General features: G+C 44.3%; 1 protein-coding gene across 1 annotated transcript in view; it reads right to left on the bottom strand.

Annotated features, from left to right (window-relative positions):
* Positions 1-17,111, bottom strand: part of SHROOM3 (shroom family member 3) — a 336,904-nt gene that overhangs the window by 10,870 nt on the left and 308,923 nt on the right. The window contains exons 6-9 of the mRNA XM_068975138.1: positions 12,571-12,644; positions 8,210-9,019; positions 6,486-6,992; positions 4,314-4,464 (exon numbers count right to left, since the gene is read on the bottom strand). Of these exons, the coding sequence (XP_068831239.1) occupies positions 4,314-4,464; positions 6,486-6,992; positions 8,210-9,019; positions 12,571-12,644 (1,542 nt within the window). The remainder of the gene's footprint in view (positions 1-4,313; positions 4,465-6,485; positions 6,993-8,209; positions 9,020-12,570; positions 12,645-17,111) is intronic.

The following is a 17,111-nucleotide window of genomic DNA, read 5'->3' as shown; positions in this document are numbered from 1 at the left end:
GCTCAGCCCTGAAAGGTGCCCGTGGGGGACAGACACACAGGAGACAGCAGAGGTTCTGAAAACCGAACTGAGCCGGGACCAACACCCGGGGGTGGGATGGAACTTGCAGTCTGAACCTCACTAGGCTGACTGCTTGCTAAAACAAAACACCGAATCCACATTCTCCGGAGGATTTTCACAGAACCCAGAGTCTCACAACATAATACTCAAAATGTTCAAATACCATATTGCCCCATATGAAAAGAACCAGTAAAATGTGAGCAGCTCTCAGGGGAAGACCACCAACAAGTGCTAACCCTGAGATAAACAAACACTGGGACTATCGAAGCCTTTAAAAGACTTTTGTAGCTATGCTCCATGGTAGAAGTAAACACTCCTGAAATGAACAGCCAGACACTACAAAACCGTAACTGAATGGAAATTTTACAACTGAAAACTGGAATATTTGAAATTAAAAAAAAAAAAATCACTGGCAGAATGCAGGGAAGTCAGTGAAACTGAAGACAGATCAATAAAAATAATCCAATTTGAACGAATGGACAGAAAACATTAAAAACATGAACAAATTGTTTCAGACTTGCAGGGCCATATTCAAAGGTCTAATATTTGTGACACTGGAGGCCCAAAAGAAGAAAGGGAAAAGATTAGCACGTTAAAAAAAAAAAAATTGACCTACTGGCTAATAACATCCTGAATTTAGCGACAGACGTAAGTATAGAATTAAGAAGCTTAGCAAACCCCAACAGGACAAATGAAAAAAATAAGACCCATGCACATCATAACCAAACTGCTGAAAAATCAAAGAAAGAAAAATTTGAAAGCAGTCAGATAAAAACATTCCATACAGAAGGAACAAGTCTTCAACGGCTGTGCATTTCTCATCAGAAACGATGGAAGCAAGGAGAAATGGGACAACATTTTTACAGCGCTGAAAGAAAGGAATAGTCAACCCAGAATTCCATATCCAGTAAAAATTCTTTAGAAATGACAGTAGAATATGGACATTTTTAGATGAAGGAAAACTAAAAGAATTTGTCACCAGCAGAAAAATGCTTAAAAACAGAGACACTAAAGGAAGATGTTCAGGCTGAAAGGAAGACAGACCAGAGGGAAGCTTGGAACTTCAAGAATGAAGCAAGAGCAACAGAGACAGGCAGCTGAGAGTCATCTGGGTCACTAGTGGTCTCCTGGGGAAAGCCAGTTCTAAGGAACAACAGATTCTTTTTGAAATATTCCACCAAGTCTCTAAGCCAAAGTCTTCTGGCCTTCAGAACAGAGAATCATGGGATCTGGTTAAGCAGATCTTTGTCTAACAGATATGGTAGGGTTTAGCCAAACAGTTAGAAGTATTAAACTGTCTTTAGATTTTATGTCTGTCAGAAGTTCACAGAGTGAGTGTTTTGGACTGTAGCCCACCAGGCTCCTCTGTCCATGGGATTTCCCAAGCAAGAATACTGGAGTGGGTTGTGATTTCCTTCTCCAGGGGATCTTCTCGACCCAGGAATCGAACCCAGGTCTCCTGCACTGCAGGCAGATTCTTTACTGTCTGAGCAATATTATAATTCATCATCCAGGATATATAAATAAAAAGTATGTTAAAGGAGAATGGATTCGAAATACTTTTAAGTTTCAAAATATAAATAAATCAGGACTGTAGTTTCCATTGACACTTAGTGAGTTCCATGCCAAGAAATATATGTTAGGTTATTACTAATTTTAAACATTAGGGAGCACATTATTGCTTTGCAGAATTTGGTGGAAGGCTATACTTGGCCTTAAAACAATCTTGACCAAACATCATGTTTTAAAACCATCCTTAGAAAAGCTTGTTATATATCAGGAAAGTAACAAGTGAAAGTGAAGTTGCTCAGTTGTGTCCGACTCTTTGAGACCCCATGGACTGTAGCCTACCACGCTCCTCCGTCCATGGGATTTTCCAGGCAAGAGTACTGGAGGTGGGTTGCCATTTCCTTCTCCAGAGGATCTTCCCGACCCAGGGATCGAACGCGGGTCTCCCACATTGTAGGCAGACTCTTTACCATCTGAGCCACCAGGGAGAGAACTGCATTTCAACTTCATGCTGAATCTATTAATAAATGCCTTCAATAACATCACTTAAAGCCTACATATTTCCTATTTCCTGACCAGATATATAAATGCAAGACACACACACACATTCTATTACACATTAATAAATCTGCAGTTTATTAAAACAATCTCATAAGGTTCTCCCCTGTCACATGATAAAATCCAAACTTTAGCATTTCAGACAAAGCCCCATGTGACCTCCATGACCTCCTGCCCCCATGAATCCTCCCCATTTCATCTCCTTCCTGCCATTCATGGCCTTTCTTTGTTAGCCTCTAAATTTGGTAAATTCTGATTTAATCATGAGACTATTTTACACCCCGAAATATCAAGCCTCCTGGAAGTATCTCCCTTCAGTATATACTAGCTCCCAGTGCTTTTTCACACCTCTGCCTCTTCTCTCAGGCTATATCCCTTGTCTTGAAAGCCCCCCCCACCCCACCCCCACCTTCCTCTCCTGACTCACTCTAACTAATTCAGCCTAAAATGCGACAATACAGGCATCAGAGCAGTTTTGTGTAAATAAAGAAGGTAATAGAGCACTAAGTAAAAAAAATACAGCCCACATCTGGGACGAAGACTTGCTTGACAAATAGTACCTAATGTCATTTCTTGTGAGGATTAATCCCTTATTCCTTCAGTTCTCAGTCTAAAAATACTTGTCACATAATTCTTAGAATGACAGGGTGATGATAACGTGATGAAAAGGCAGTGAAAAAAATAAAATTAAGATGGGGAGGAAAAAGCAACAAATAATTTGCCACACTGCTACTGTAGGGCAGGGTATGTCTACACGCGAAAACAAAACAACTGTAAAATATTCAGTTAAAGATGTTATGGCAACTTAGTATTTATGAAAATGAAAGTGAAGTTGCTCAGTCGTGTCTGACTCTTTGAGACCTCATGGACTGTAGCCTATCAGGCTCCTCTGTCTATGGGATTTTCCAGGCAAGAGTGCTGGAATGGGTTGCCATTTCCTTCTCCAGGGGATTGTCCCGACCCAGGAATCAAACCCGGGTCTCCCGCATTGCAGGCAGACGCTTTACCGTCTGAGCCACCAGGGAAGTATTTATAAGGGTGTTTATATAGCCCCCCCTCTTTGGGATAAATATAGACAGACTATAGCAAGGTGGTTTCTCCCTCCAATCCCACTGAATGGGGGCCAGGAGACGTGCTATGGCGTGGACGTAGGGAGGCCTTGGGCTAGGAGAACCTGTGTTACCACAGCGGCTGCATCGTGTCAGCATGTTACCATGCGCTGTGAGTCGGTAGAAGAGAGAATGTCACTGACGGAGGTGTTTCTAAAACCCCTAAATCCTCCTGCCCCATTGCTCCTTGCTCCCACGGTCTATATCCTCTGGTCTCATTCCAACACATAAACAAGAGAGCTTAGGACACATACTATGGAATAAATGAAACAGAAATCACATGAGGAGGTTTCCTGGAACTGGCACCACTGAGAAGCACTTACATTCCTGGCTCAGCACGAGCCGAGTGTTTTAACAAAGAGCCCTTTTCAGCAGACCGGTCTGAGACGTATGCAGAGCTATAAGCACAGAGGCCGGCAGCCCCTCTGGGGCTGTGGGGAAAGCAGCCGGGCACAGCTGGGCTGAGATCTCCAGGGCGTGTGGGAAGACACCAGCATAACGGTCATTCTGAAAGTGCTTTACATTTTAAATTTCTGTAGGAGCAGCAAATGCTAACCACTCAATTCCAACACTGTGCTTCCAAGCTTTTCCCTGTGGTATACGGGAGGAGATCTCAAGAGCAACACTTGCTTTTCTCGAAGTATCTTTTGACAATCAGTCTCTTTTTCCTTAAAGTTTCTAGACTTCCTAGTTTTCCTTTTGACCATGAAAAACGACATGGAAATGACACAGACCATCGGCATTGGTTGGTCAACTGCTGAGAACAGTGTCGGGATCCCCGTGCTGAACCAGGAAGCAGGGGACCTGGGTTCTAGTCCTAGCTGTGTGACTTGTAGGAAATCCACCTTAATCCCTCTACCCTTCACTTTGGCCATTTGTAAAAAGGACAATGACAGGACAGCTGTGAAGCAACTGCTCCAAGGGCCTTGCACATGGAGAATCTCTTCTGGCTCAGCGGGGTTGGTGATGTCACAGGCCTCCCCCTGGCCCCCGCCCACCGCTGCTGTAAGGCACCAGTAAGCCTGCAAGAACTACCTTTCTGGGGGAGCAGAACAAAGTCCCCCATTCTTTCTTTACCTTCTTTTCGTTGATGTCTGCCTGCTCCTCTTCCTCGTTCACCTCTTCCGGCATAGCTTTGATTTTGTTGAGAAGCTCGGCCTTGGGAGCAGACACGCTGTAGTAGGCAGGACAGTTGACCAACAGGCCCACTGCTTCCTTGTCGTCACTCCTGGGTCAGAGAGAACAAGAGTACAGCCACATGCAGCTTCATTGCACCACACGTCTGTCCATTTGGAAATGTGTAAAAAAAAAAAAAATCTGTGTAATATCTTCCCAGGGGTTAGGATGACCTAAATAAATATTTATGACTGACTGATCACTATGTGTGGGGCTCTTGAAGCCAGAGCACTTGGGATGGAAAACCACCGAGGGCAATATTACGATGGGGAGTGGACTGTGGACATTTAACCTTTCTGCATGGTTCTCTTGTGATAAATACCAGAATGACACTGACTTCCTGTTTCACAGAGAGACAACAGGGAGCCAAGACTTAGTCACCATGACAGTGTTTTCAAGGTGCTGCACCAACCTCAGGTTTTAGGTTAATCATTTCCTACTCCTCCTTGGTTTCCATAATGAGTCTGATGCCTGCTCTAATTGTTGCTTGGACATTTACCAGTTTTCCTTTCTCAGGAACGCTTGAGAAACCTGGAGCCTACGGGTCAACAATGAACACATACAAAATGTAAAACCTACTCACTGGTTACACAGCAGGGGGGTTTTCGAGGATGGAGGACAATCTAGAAGTTGTGGACCTGATAACTACGGTCTTCGTTTTACTACAGTCAAGCTGTCTCTCATACTCTAAGTAAGACTCTTAGTCCCGTTCAGTTGCTCAGTCGTGTCTGACTCTTTGCAACCCCACGGACTGCAGCATGCCAGGCTTCCCTGTCCATCACCAACTCCCAGAGCTTGCTCAAATTCATGTGCCATCCAACCATCTCATCATCTGTTGTCCCCTTCTCCTCCCGCCTTCAATCTTTCCCAGCATCAGGGTCTTTTCCAGTGAGTCAGTAGGTAAGAACCTACTCACTGAATAAAGGACTCTGTGGGCATAATTAGTTTTCTCTGACATCATTTTGTGACATTATTTAACATCTAAACCATCATTTTACTATGGAATCCAGAACCACCAGAAGGCTGTTTTCACTAATCTCCCAATTGGTGAGGTTATTCCTCTAAAAAATATAGTTACATTAATCCAGTTAGTGGGGGTGGGGAAAAAAAAATAGTAAAAAGTTCTGATATGCCCTGCCTCCCCACATATTCATTGCTTTACAAACGGGCTTCTTGGGCATCTTATCTGATTACCTGAAGCCCACAGTGGCTATCTGCAGTCTCCTATACGACAGGATGATGCTCACTTTAACCAGAAGATGGCGTACGTCATCCTTCTGAAATCCCTCAGGAAGCTTTCCAAGCTGCCAAAGCCATGTGAGGATTTCACTTCTAAACTTTTGTTCTCAGGGATAATGCCAGGAAATGCTTTTCTAAGAATGTATATGTCAACTACTCTGGTCTTCCTATTGTGAGTGGCTGGAAGACAACCACCCATGGTGAACGACTGGCCCATCCATAAAAATTCATCTGCGGGTCCACAGGCGACCCAGTGGACTGCCCTGCACGTTGTGGGTGCTTAAGTGTTTGCTAAACACATGGCCCTGGATAAGTCACCTCCTGTTAGTCTCTGTAAGACACTGAAAGAGGAGGGGCTGGACAAGGTTACTGTTGAAGGCTTGGATAAAGTGATCAGAGCCTCTGATAACATATCGGACAGCCTGGAAACACCACGTAGTTCTTCCCTTTCTCCCCTCCCCCACAACTCCAAACACAGTGTTCCTGTAATTTAGTTAGGATCAGTTGGAAATTTCTAAAATGCAAGCCCAAATTTAGATGAAATGCTCTCTGGTTTTATTTGTTAGTGGTCTTGAAGCCCCCAGCTGTGGAGTTCCAGCCTGTTGATTCACATAGTTTTCATTGAAAACTTGTAAGAAAAAAAAAAAAAAAACCACTCTAAATCTCTTCCATAGTAGCTTCAAGGAAACCAAACATGCAAGCAAATACTGTAGTAACCCAGGAGAAATCAAAAGAAGGAAAAATACAAACTGCTCACGATCCTCCCACCGGATCATCACCCCCACGGAAGCACTTTAATTTGAAGTCTGTTTGGGGACATTGCCAGGGACTCACCTCTTGGTCTCACATCCTGGGAAGCTGATGGTTTTCTGCACGGCCTTCTTCTTTATGCTGTTTTCCTTCAGCAAATTAACATCTCGAGGAAACAAACCTTCCATCAGGTCCATAGTTGTCTTCATTCTGGAGTCTGGGTCCAAAATGTCTGCCAGAGATTTGTCTTGGTGGATAATTTCCTTGGCTAGCGTCTCTGTTCTGATGTCTTCTGAGGTCTTCTGAGGACCAGAACTGACATTCTTTTCTAAACCTGGAGTCCCACTGGCTGGCTCGTGGATGAGGCTGTGGGTCTGCATGGGAAATGGCTGTCCTGGGCTTGGCTGCTTGCTTAGAGACCCAGCAGGCTGGGGAGGAGCACCCGTGGTGGAAGGTGGGTTGGTCTCCTTGGCCTCGAAACTCTTGCCTGAAGTTTGTGATCTGGAACCCGGCAGCTGATTATCAACCAGATGGGCTGCAACAGGCATGGACCTTTCCTTGGCAACTGTCACCTTGGCAAGTTTGCTGGAGCTGGCAGGGATATTAAAAAAAGAGAGGGGTGAGAGAAGAGTCAGCAGAGGATGAAAGAAACAGAGAGACACTGGCACAGGGGTGCAACTTCTAGCAAGTCAGGAGACTCTGAGGTTGTTATCCGTACAAACAGCAGGTTCAAAAGGGTCACAGAGAGGCTTTTAAGGGGGATGTGTGACTTTTTAAGGGGGATGGATTGAACAGGAGTTCAGGTTTGGTGAATGTTGCTCTCAGATTCCAGAGGATAATAGTGGTGTTTAGAGGAAGTTATCACAAAAGTGCTGTTGTATCTTCAGTGATACATAGGGAGGTATGTGTTGGGAAATGCTCCTTCCCCATTCTTCTGGCTTCCAAGAAGAGGTTTTCCCTAAACATTACTGACCTTCAGCCTTCCTCTTCATTCCTTCCTATGGATACAGAGTGACTCTGCAGAGAGAAGCGGCCCACAGCCCATTCCTAGTCCAGCCTCTTTTGAGAGTAAGGCTGCCTTTAGACTCGCTCTGGCATGCTCACGCGTGCTGTGTGCGTGTGTGTGTCTAGCACAGCCTGTGACTAGGGGGGCAACCCTTTTTGAGGTTCAGTGTCAGGAGACTCACTTATACTCAGACAGAAGCCATATTCTCCAGGATCAGCTCTCTCAGTAGTAAGAGTGATTATTTTTGTCTCCTGTCTGCCCTTTCCTTTTGCCTTATTTCTTCACGGATTCAGAGCTCTTGGCAGGGAAGAGGGATGCTGTTTATTTGGACTCTCTGAAGCTGCCATGCCCACAGAAGTAAACCTGGCCTCCTGGGTTCTGGTTTCCATTTCCACTCGTCTCACTCCTCAGCGCCCAAGGGCTGCCAGCATAGTGACTTGTTGCTGTGCTTACTTGCATCTGACTTTGCAACCCTGTGGACTGTAGCCCGCCAGGCTCCTCGGTCCATGGAATTTTTCAGGCATGGATACTGGAGTGGGTTGCCGTTTCCTCCTCCAGGGAATCTTCCCCACCCGGGGATGGAACCTGCATCTCCTGCATCGCAGGTGGATTCTTCACTGCAGAGCGATTGCGGAAGCCCTGCATAAGGACTACCAAGCTCAAGAGATGAAACAGTTCTGTCACCTCGTGAAACTGACATGGCTCTCCAGGGGCCGGCAGAGGCAGCTCAGGGCAGCCTGGAGCGTGGAAATCTTACCAGGGTGGCAGACCCTTCTCCACTGGCAGAGGGCTGCGATCTCACCTGGCATGGGGCTCCAGGTAGCCCTCCTCCCACTGGGCCGGGCACACAGCTTCGGGGGGAGGCGGAGGGAAGTGGTCCAGGCCCTGGGCCAGGGATGCCTGGCTGGTTGTTGGTGGCGGGGGCGGCGGTGGCGGTGGGGGCAGCAGCAGCTCATCGCAGCGGGGGCTGGAAGTGGCGGTGGGGCGTGGGTCCCTCACAAACACCTCGTCATCCTCACAGTCCTCGCGAGGTGGCGGGGAAGCCAGCAAGGCCGACTCGGAGATCCGGAGGGAAATCCTGCCCGGAATGCCTGGAGCCCCGAGAGGTGTATCCGGGTCGGAAGTGCTGCTCGAGCTGGGGGCATCCTGTGGCTTGGGGTAGTGCTTCGGGGGGTCCTTAGGGAGGCTCTCCTCTCTGACTGTGTAGGCCCGCTTTATCCAGGGAGGAGAGGCCTGCATCCCTGCGCGCTCTTCCATCCTGCGCTCAGGGCTGGGAGGCTGGGCCGGGCTGTGGCCATCGCCGCTTCTGGGGGTCCCGGCTGGTGTGGAGGGCTGGGCTGCAGCCTGTGAGCAATAGCTCGAAGGGCCAGGGGCAGGCAGGACCGAGCTCAGGGGTGCAGCCCTGGCATCTGGAAGATGCCCGTGAGCTCCCGAGGACAGTGGCAGAGGGCAAGGCGTTCTGCTGGCCTGTCTCGGAGGGTCCAGCGGCCCCGGACCCCCGCTGGGCACAGAGGCATCACCACTACCTGCTTTGCAGCCTGAATCCCCCCAGTGAGGGCTGGGGTGGTGTCTGAGAGCTGGCATCTCTTCACGGCTGGAACAGCTAAATGGCCTGGAACGGGATACAGACATGCAGGTTAGCGCTGATGCAAAGGGGCAAACGCTGAGCCAAAGGTGCATTCCACAGACGGGAAAACCCTCTCATAGGAGAAGGACCCAGGAGAAACTGTACACTGCTTCCCCCTGGCTGCTCAGACAAAGAACCTGAAAGTTGAAATGCAACGGCGGGACAGGCATAAACTCCTACAGGAAAATGTCACAGGGCAACCCTGGGGTCACAGGGCATTTCTTTTCACTAATTCTCTCTCATCCCCCTTCCTCCATGCAAGGCAGCATTTGAGGACAGGCTTCAGGACATTTCCTCTGCTCCTTTTAGACCAAATTTGGGAACCAGGTCCTGACTTCTTGGGGAAAGAATGCTCCCTCATTCTCTTGCCCGTGAGCCCCCACGGGGGTGGTCTGTTTGGAAAGCATTTGCATGGGCTGCTGAATCCGCAGATTTTATTTACAACTTTCTCTTGGATTCCCAGTGTTTTCATTTTTCCAAATGGAAAGAAAGAAAGAAAAGGAGTGTCTCACCTAAGGAGCTAATAAGCAGTTACCTCTGGAGAAAGAGACTGACAATAATGAGCAAACAGAGAGCACGGTGGTTTAAACAGCTGTCCTCTAGGCTCCAAGGGAAAACCCAACAATTTCCAGTACTTTTGTTATTGTGTTTGAAAGGAAAAAAAGAACAAAGCAAAGAAAACACGTCTGCAGCCCTGCCTGCCTGCCATGCAAGAGTTAATGTGAGGATTTAAAAAGTCTCCAGCAGACATCCATAGTTCGTAAATCCCACATCTGCAGCTCCCTGCCTAGTGTGCAAGTGAATCTGGAGAGCAGATGGCACTCTTCATTTCACAGACCCGCATCCTAAGGGGGCTGTGGCTCGGTCCCCAGTCAGCACAGTCCTGGCCACAAAATCGTCTAAGGCCAGATGAGAGTAAAGCAGCATAAAGAAGGCAAAGACCACAAAGAACCCAACTAGCTCTTCTGCCGTTATTCTCTCTTTAATATAAAATGTAGTAAGGTACCATCTTCTGCTCAGATGCAAACCCTCCCTCCCACCGCAGATCTTTCCATTTATAGGCAGCTTCTTTATCGGGAACCTCTCAGTATCGAAGAGTGGCTATTCTGTCCTTCTTGGCGGGTTCCCAAATGGGTCCACGAGAAACCCAGGGGTGGGAGATTCGCTGAGGGTGCTCTCGACTCCCATGGCTCATTCATTTTGGGACCCCCAGATCCTGGCACAAAGTACCTTCTCAATAAATGTCTGTTGAATAAACAATGTCTCTTTTGCCTGCTGCTATTTAGATCGTAGGCCATGAAATATTTTTGAACTTAGCATCCTCTAATAGGACGTGAAATAACTGGAATCTGAAGTTTTAAGGACTAATTCATGTTGTAATTTCATATTGCTTTTTTAAAAAAGGAGAGACGTCATTAAAACACACAATAAAATAATGCGTATCTTTTAAAGATCCAGCCGAAATAAACCTTGATATAATGTTTTTAGTTTGTGCTTAATCTTCTTTGTTTACAGAAACTACACTTAAACTGTATATTTTTGAAGACAGTAGTTTAGTTAAATGCTTAGTTTGATTGAGAATACTTCCTCCTGGCGATTGTTTTCCAAGAATAAAGACTAACGTCATAAAGATTTTGTCTCAGTCCCTTTTATAATCGAGTGTGAGACAAGCATCTACTGATATGTATTCAGGAATCAGTATTCATGAACGAAGTTTGATTAGTCTCATTTTCTTCCTCATAGCATTTTTTTAAAATATGGTTAAAAAAATCCTATAACATAAAATTTACTACTTTAAATTCATTTTAAAATGTTCAGTTGAGCATGTCCATATTGTTGCAAAACAGACCTCCAGAACATTTTTATCTTGCAAATCTGAAGCTAGGTAACTAGTAAGCAACAACTCTTCCCCACTCCTCCAACCCTTGTAACTGTACTCTGCTTGTCTACAAATATGACTACTTTAGATACCTCATACAAACGGAACCATCAAGTATTTCCGACTGGCTTATTTCACTTAGCATAATGTCCTCAAGGTTCATCCACGTTGCAGTCTGTGACACCATTTCCTTCCTTTTAAAGGCTGAACAATATCCCAGTGTGTGCACACACTTCATTTTGTTTATCCACTCAACCACTTGTGGACAACTGAGTTGCTTCCACCTCTCTGCTATCATGAATAGTGTTGCTGCGAACATGGGTATAAAAATCTCCCTTCAAAACACTGCTTTCAATACTTTGGGTTTATACTCGAGGTGGGTTGCTTGGTCATGACAGATTTTTTGTTTCTATAGCAGTTACACCACTTTGTAATCCTACCAACAGTGCGCAGGGGTTCCACTTTCTCCACATCTTCACCAACACTTGTTCTTTTACGTTTTTTTTTTGATTGTAGCCATCCTAATGAGTGTGCTTTTGACTTGCATTGCTCTGTGGATTAGTGATGTGTATCATCTTTTCATGTGCCCACTGGCTATTTGGAGGAGTGTCTATTCAAGTCCTTTGTGTAATCGAGCAATTTGATTTTTTGTGGTTGACTTTAGTTTCACCTTAGACTTTAGAATAGTGGTCTTTTGGCAGAGCTCTAGTTCTAGTTAACCTTCTCTTCTTTCTAGCTTTGAATTAATGCACCCAAACTAACCAACGCCCTTAGCCTCACCTTGACTCCTTGCTTCACTTTGGGAAGAGCTACAGGAGCAAAACCAACTCTACAAGGCTGCCCTTGGCAGTGAAGGACGTAACTTAATACTCACTTCCTGACCATGCTGGCAGTTACTAGGCTGAATTATCGAGAAGATGAATATAGAAAAAGAGAGAAACAATGACTGAGTGAAACATAATAAATATTAAAGAACTGGCCTAAAAAAAAAACAAGAGAGATTAACTATATTACCATTAGCAATAACCAGATTACAGTAGACAGTCCTACAATGCTTCATTAAAACTAGGTACACGTGGTTCAGAGGAAATTCTCTTTGGAAATTCCTACTCATTAAGCTCCAAGTGAATAGTTCAAAGATCCTACTTCTAAAAATTATCCATTATATTTTTCTAAGGAGAAATGATTTTGAAGGCAATTAAAAAAAAAAAAAAAAAGACTTTCTTGCTGTCTTCTAAGTGCCTACAATGATTTGTCTTGTTATGTGAAGCTGTTCACGAATGCTCGTGCTTATTCAGAGACCTGTCCTGTGGGTCACAGCCAAAAGAGATCAGCCGCACCAGAGAGGACCCACTTGAGAAAGTCAGAGGATATGCTGGAGAAGAGCACAATCACCAACCATTCTGACCTAAACATGCGAGAAGTCAACCACTGCCTCAACAGCACATGTTCAAAACCTACTCTGAATAGTATCATTCTTAGACAAAGTCATCTGTGGATAAAAAGGTTTCCCATAGCCTAGACACACTGAAACAGGTGGCACGAAATACCATGAAACATCATAACATCTTAATTCAATTTCCAGTAGAGATGAACAGAAGCATTTAACTCCGGCAGCATTCATGAGGCAAAGAGCATCATAACTATAGATACACACCTGGAATCTGGGCCAGTCAAATAACACGGATCCTTCATGAGACCAAAGCCATTGTTTTCCCCCAAAAGCACATCCTTAAAACAGAAGAGAGGCACAGTGTTATTACCAACAAACAGTGTTCAAATTTACCAAGGGGGTGGAGGTGTAAAGGAGACGGAATATTTATTGGTGGTCCACTCTTTACTGTCAGGCTCATGGTGGCATTGTTACATACTAACCTATGGACGTGAACCTGAGTGAACTCCGGGAGTTGGTGATGGACAGGGAGGCCTGGCATGCTGCAATTCATGGGGTCGCAGAGTTGGACACAACTGAGCAACTGAACTGAACTGAACCCATCTTATCCTCAAAGCCTCAGGAAGTACTGTTAACCCCACTGCACTGATGAGGACACAGGCCCAAGAGGTTAATTTTTCCAAGGTCACAAGTGGTAGAACCTCAGTCTATCTCACTGGGTGCCTCTTTTAACCAAGGCATTTTCTAAACAAGAGAAGTCTGATAACAGTTACCTTCAGAGTTCAGAAACAACTGCTCTACTTGAAGTATAAAGATGAAAATTAATTCAAAGGGCAAAACTTTCAAAATAGCAACAGGGAAATACAGGAGATGACAAGAAAAGGAGAGTTTATTAAATTTAGCAAAATCCCAAGAATCAGATAGGAATCTGGCTTGTAATCAGGTTGATATACATTCTTTCTGGGAAAAACATCTCATCTACATTTTTCTCCTGGGGACACTTCAAGGGTAGTCATTATTTGTTTCTGTTTTTAATACGGGTATATAATGGTTTCTGGTGGGTTACAGGTCAGTTTTTGAAAGTGTAAAATCAGTTCATACATACAGGTTTGATGAAGACAATGATGTTGCTCTTGATAAAACTCTCAATTATTTATGATAACAGGAGTCAGGTAGAAAACAAGAAAATTAAATCCACAGGTAATCCATAAACTTAATTTTAGCATTTCCCCCTTTATTCTGTCCAAAGGGCTCATTGCTTTTCACCCCCTTTCTCTCTTTTTCTTTCCTGCTCCTTTCCCCCAATCAGTGGTAGAGGTACTAAAAAGCAAGAAGAGCCAGAGGTGGGTGGGAGCAGGCCCAAAGAAGAAACAAACCTGAATAGTATTAATAACCACAGCTTCCCCTTACTGGGCATTTACTACATGCTGGACACTCTGCCAAGTTCCTTATGATCCTCAAGTGACATGCCTGGAGTCATGGTCAGGCACCTGACATTTCTCCTGAAATTTAATCTATAAGAGTGGGGAGTGGGGCAGAAACTGCAGCTCAGAGCGGGTGAGTATAGTGCCCACAATTAAGCAAGGAGCTGGGATTCAAACCGCGATTTCCTCAAAGCCTAAGGGTGATCTTTAAGTTGAGAGGTGGCTGAGCTGGATGCAGTAAGACATCAGTGCTTTGAGAAAAAAGAATTCCATGCGTCTCTGATCTGCTCAAGTATCACTAGAGGGAATGGGAATTCCTACTCTTCACAAAACCTTACAGGACATTTATAACAAGCAAGGACTTACTGCACAGCACAGGAAATTCTGCTCAATATTCTGTAATAACCTAAATAGGAAGTGAAGTGAAAGTTGCTCAGTTGTGTCTGACTCTTTGCGACCTCACGGACTAAATGCAGCCTGACAGACTTCTCTGTCCACAGAATTCTGCAGGCCAGAATACTGGAGTGGGTAGCCTTTCCCTTCTCCAGGGGATCTTCCCAACCAAGGGATCGAACCCAGTCTCCTGCATTCCAGGCGGATTCTTCACCAGCTGAGCTATCAGAGAAATCCAGGGAAATAAATGGGAAGAGAACTTGAAAAAGAATAGGTCCAAGACAAATTGCCTTGTTACGCACATGAAATCAACGCAACACTGTTAATCAATTATACTCCAATACAGAAAAAAAATGTATACATTGTTCAGTGAAAGAAAAACAAAACAAAACAAAACCCTTATGGTCTCTTTAAAGTCTTTCTCCACTCCACTCCCTCACTGACAAGAATATTCACCTTCACCAGTTGTTAACTGGAAAAGCCTCTAGGTTCCCTCAAAGCTAGTAATGTTCAAATACATACTTCCATTCTATCACTTCCTTTAAATTACAGTATGAGCTTGATATTTATGAGGATATGCATAAAATAAAGGAACTGAGAGCCAGTAATAAGACAACTGAGAGAAATTTCTACATCTCCTGTCAATGGAAACACCATTTGGACTGAAGGGAAATTCCTTCCCAACCTAGTAGAAAACCCAAGGAGGATTCATTCCTGCTGCACATATTTGCTTTGATTGGGTATGTATGCACTGCCAAAGACGACTTGATTTTCTATAAACTGGTAAGCAGTATAAACTTCTAGGACAATTTAGGAAAAAGCAGTGGCTATGGGGGAAATACAGAGTAATACCAACACTCATTAACTGTCTTTTTTTTTTTTTTTGGTTTCTAACTTTGTCTGACTGACTTAGAAGTACACCAGTTCTTATTTTTTGTTAGCCATACTACACTTAAAACTATAAACTTAAATCCTAACAAATTCTGATTCTCACTCTTGAGTTCTGAATTAAGATACATGAAGACAATATTCATCTACTTTGGAATATCAACTTCAAGTATCTACTAAAATGAATTAGAAATTAAAAAAAATATATTATTTAAGTTTGCTGCTGCTGCTGCTAAGTCGCTTCAGTTGTGTCCGACTCTGTGCGACCCCATAGACAGCAGCCCACCAGGCTCTGCCATCCCTGGGGGTCTCCAGGCAAGAACGCTGGAGTGGGTTGCCATCTCCTTCTCCAAGTAGTAGTAACTGATAAATGTTAAAATGAAACCAATTCACTGGCTAGAGTTTTCAGATATAAGATGTTTAACTCTCATCTCTCAGTCTTTTTTATACCAGGAGGCAGCATGGTATTAGTGACTTAAAACCTCTGTTTTAAGTCACTATAGGGAGTACAGTAGGAAGTCAAACCTCACTTCCACCAGGTAGGGCAAATTTCTCAGTTTCTCTATGCCTTAGTTTCCTCATCTGTAATATGGGAATAACAATAGTATCTCCTCCTTTGCATAGATGTAGGATTAGTTTTATGCTTATAAAACACAGTGACTAGCACGTATTGAACATTTAGTTAACAGTAGCTATTTGCAACTTTACATTTTGTGGAAAGTGATTGTTATTTATCTCCAAGCTTGAATGGGTGCTTGTTGAGAAGCAAAGATGACTGGCAAGCTGTATCCTACAGAATCGAGACTATCATCCTTCATTGTGGGGTCCCATGCAAATTTCCTCAGCAATGAGATGTTTGTCATTTTCACATGGTGAACGTGCCACATACAAGAAATGAAGATCTTTGAAAACACAGTGAGAACCAGAGAAGACTCTACCTCAACATCTGGGGGAAAAAAAAATACCAGAAATCTCATTTCTCCAAAAGATTTCTTTTTATAGCTTCTGCTATATTTTAGATCTATGCATTGAATGGGTATAAATTTCCATCTCCAAGGCAAAAATGTCTGAATTTTTTCCAGCTGCTTTGCAGGGCCTACCTAATTTAAATCAGTTAAGTTTTCTAAAGTGTCTTAGAAAACAGAAAGCAGCCAAGAATTTGATGGGCACTTCAGCTCCATCACTAATATGCATTTGTTCTGCGATTACACTTTTCTAATTAAGAGGCATTAAAGGAGAGGGAACAAGAGGCAGTTTGTTCAGAGATGACCACAGCTGGCTACGGGGCTGGCCCGGGTCTGCTGAGTGTCTGAGCAGGTCTTAGGCTCCAAGTGGCAGCAGCCTTCTACAGCCATCATTTCGGACCCAAGAACGACCGAATTTTATAAACAGAGAAATCAATTTCTGCGCTGACCTTGTTTTGGAAGCAGAAACTATCCTCACTAATGGACCTTTGAAACAGAGCTGAATCCTGCTCCAAAGCTTGCAAAATCCTGTGCTACTAGCATCTGGCTGGCAGGAGCAAGCAGCAGTTGTTTGGGAGGCTACTGACTGAGCTGGCACCAGATATAGACTCCATATTTTCAGTTTAACTCGGGCAGACGGTTTAGTCTCTATAGGGTCACTTAATTTCTCAGAGTTCTCTAAAGCCGAGATGAGAAAAATCCTTATTTAACACCTGCACCAAAGCTTAATGATAATGGTAAAAGTTCCTAGACTTTATTCAAATAGATAATAGTATCTTGAAATAACAACCACAATAATTACGTGGAGACTAGTTTTGTTTTTAACTAGCTCTACAACCAAGGAAGACAATGGATATATGAAGAAGATGTACGGGGCAGACCTTGCCGGGGAACAGGTCTCAGGGCAGGCGTGGTAAGACTGCTGAGCAAGGGAATGCAGGAGGAAGCCTGAGAACAAGGTCTTGGCGAAACTGCCATCTGGGGGTGATAAACTATGTTCAGAATCTGTAGGAGCAAAGCAGCAGTATTTCACGTTGAAATAGTCCATTCCCCCCATCACATCCCCCACCTTCTAAATATGGCACTCGCTATATTAAAGAGAACATAATGCCGTGTATTTAGCTGTCTCTAGAAA

Source organism: Capricornis sumatraensis, chromosome 7 (assembly GCF_032405125.1).
Source record: "Capricornis sumatraensis isolate serow.1 chromosome 7, serow.2, whole genome shotgun sequence".
NCBI lineage: Eukaryota > Metazoa > Chordata > Mammalia > Artiodactyla > Bovidae > Capricornis > Capricornis sumatraensis.
Note: the sequence above shows the minus strand (reverse complement) of the source record. Positions and strands in the feature narration are given on the sequence as shown.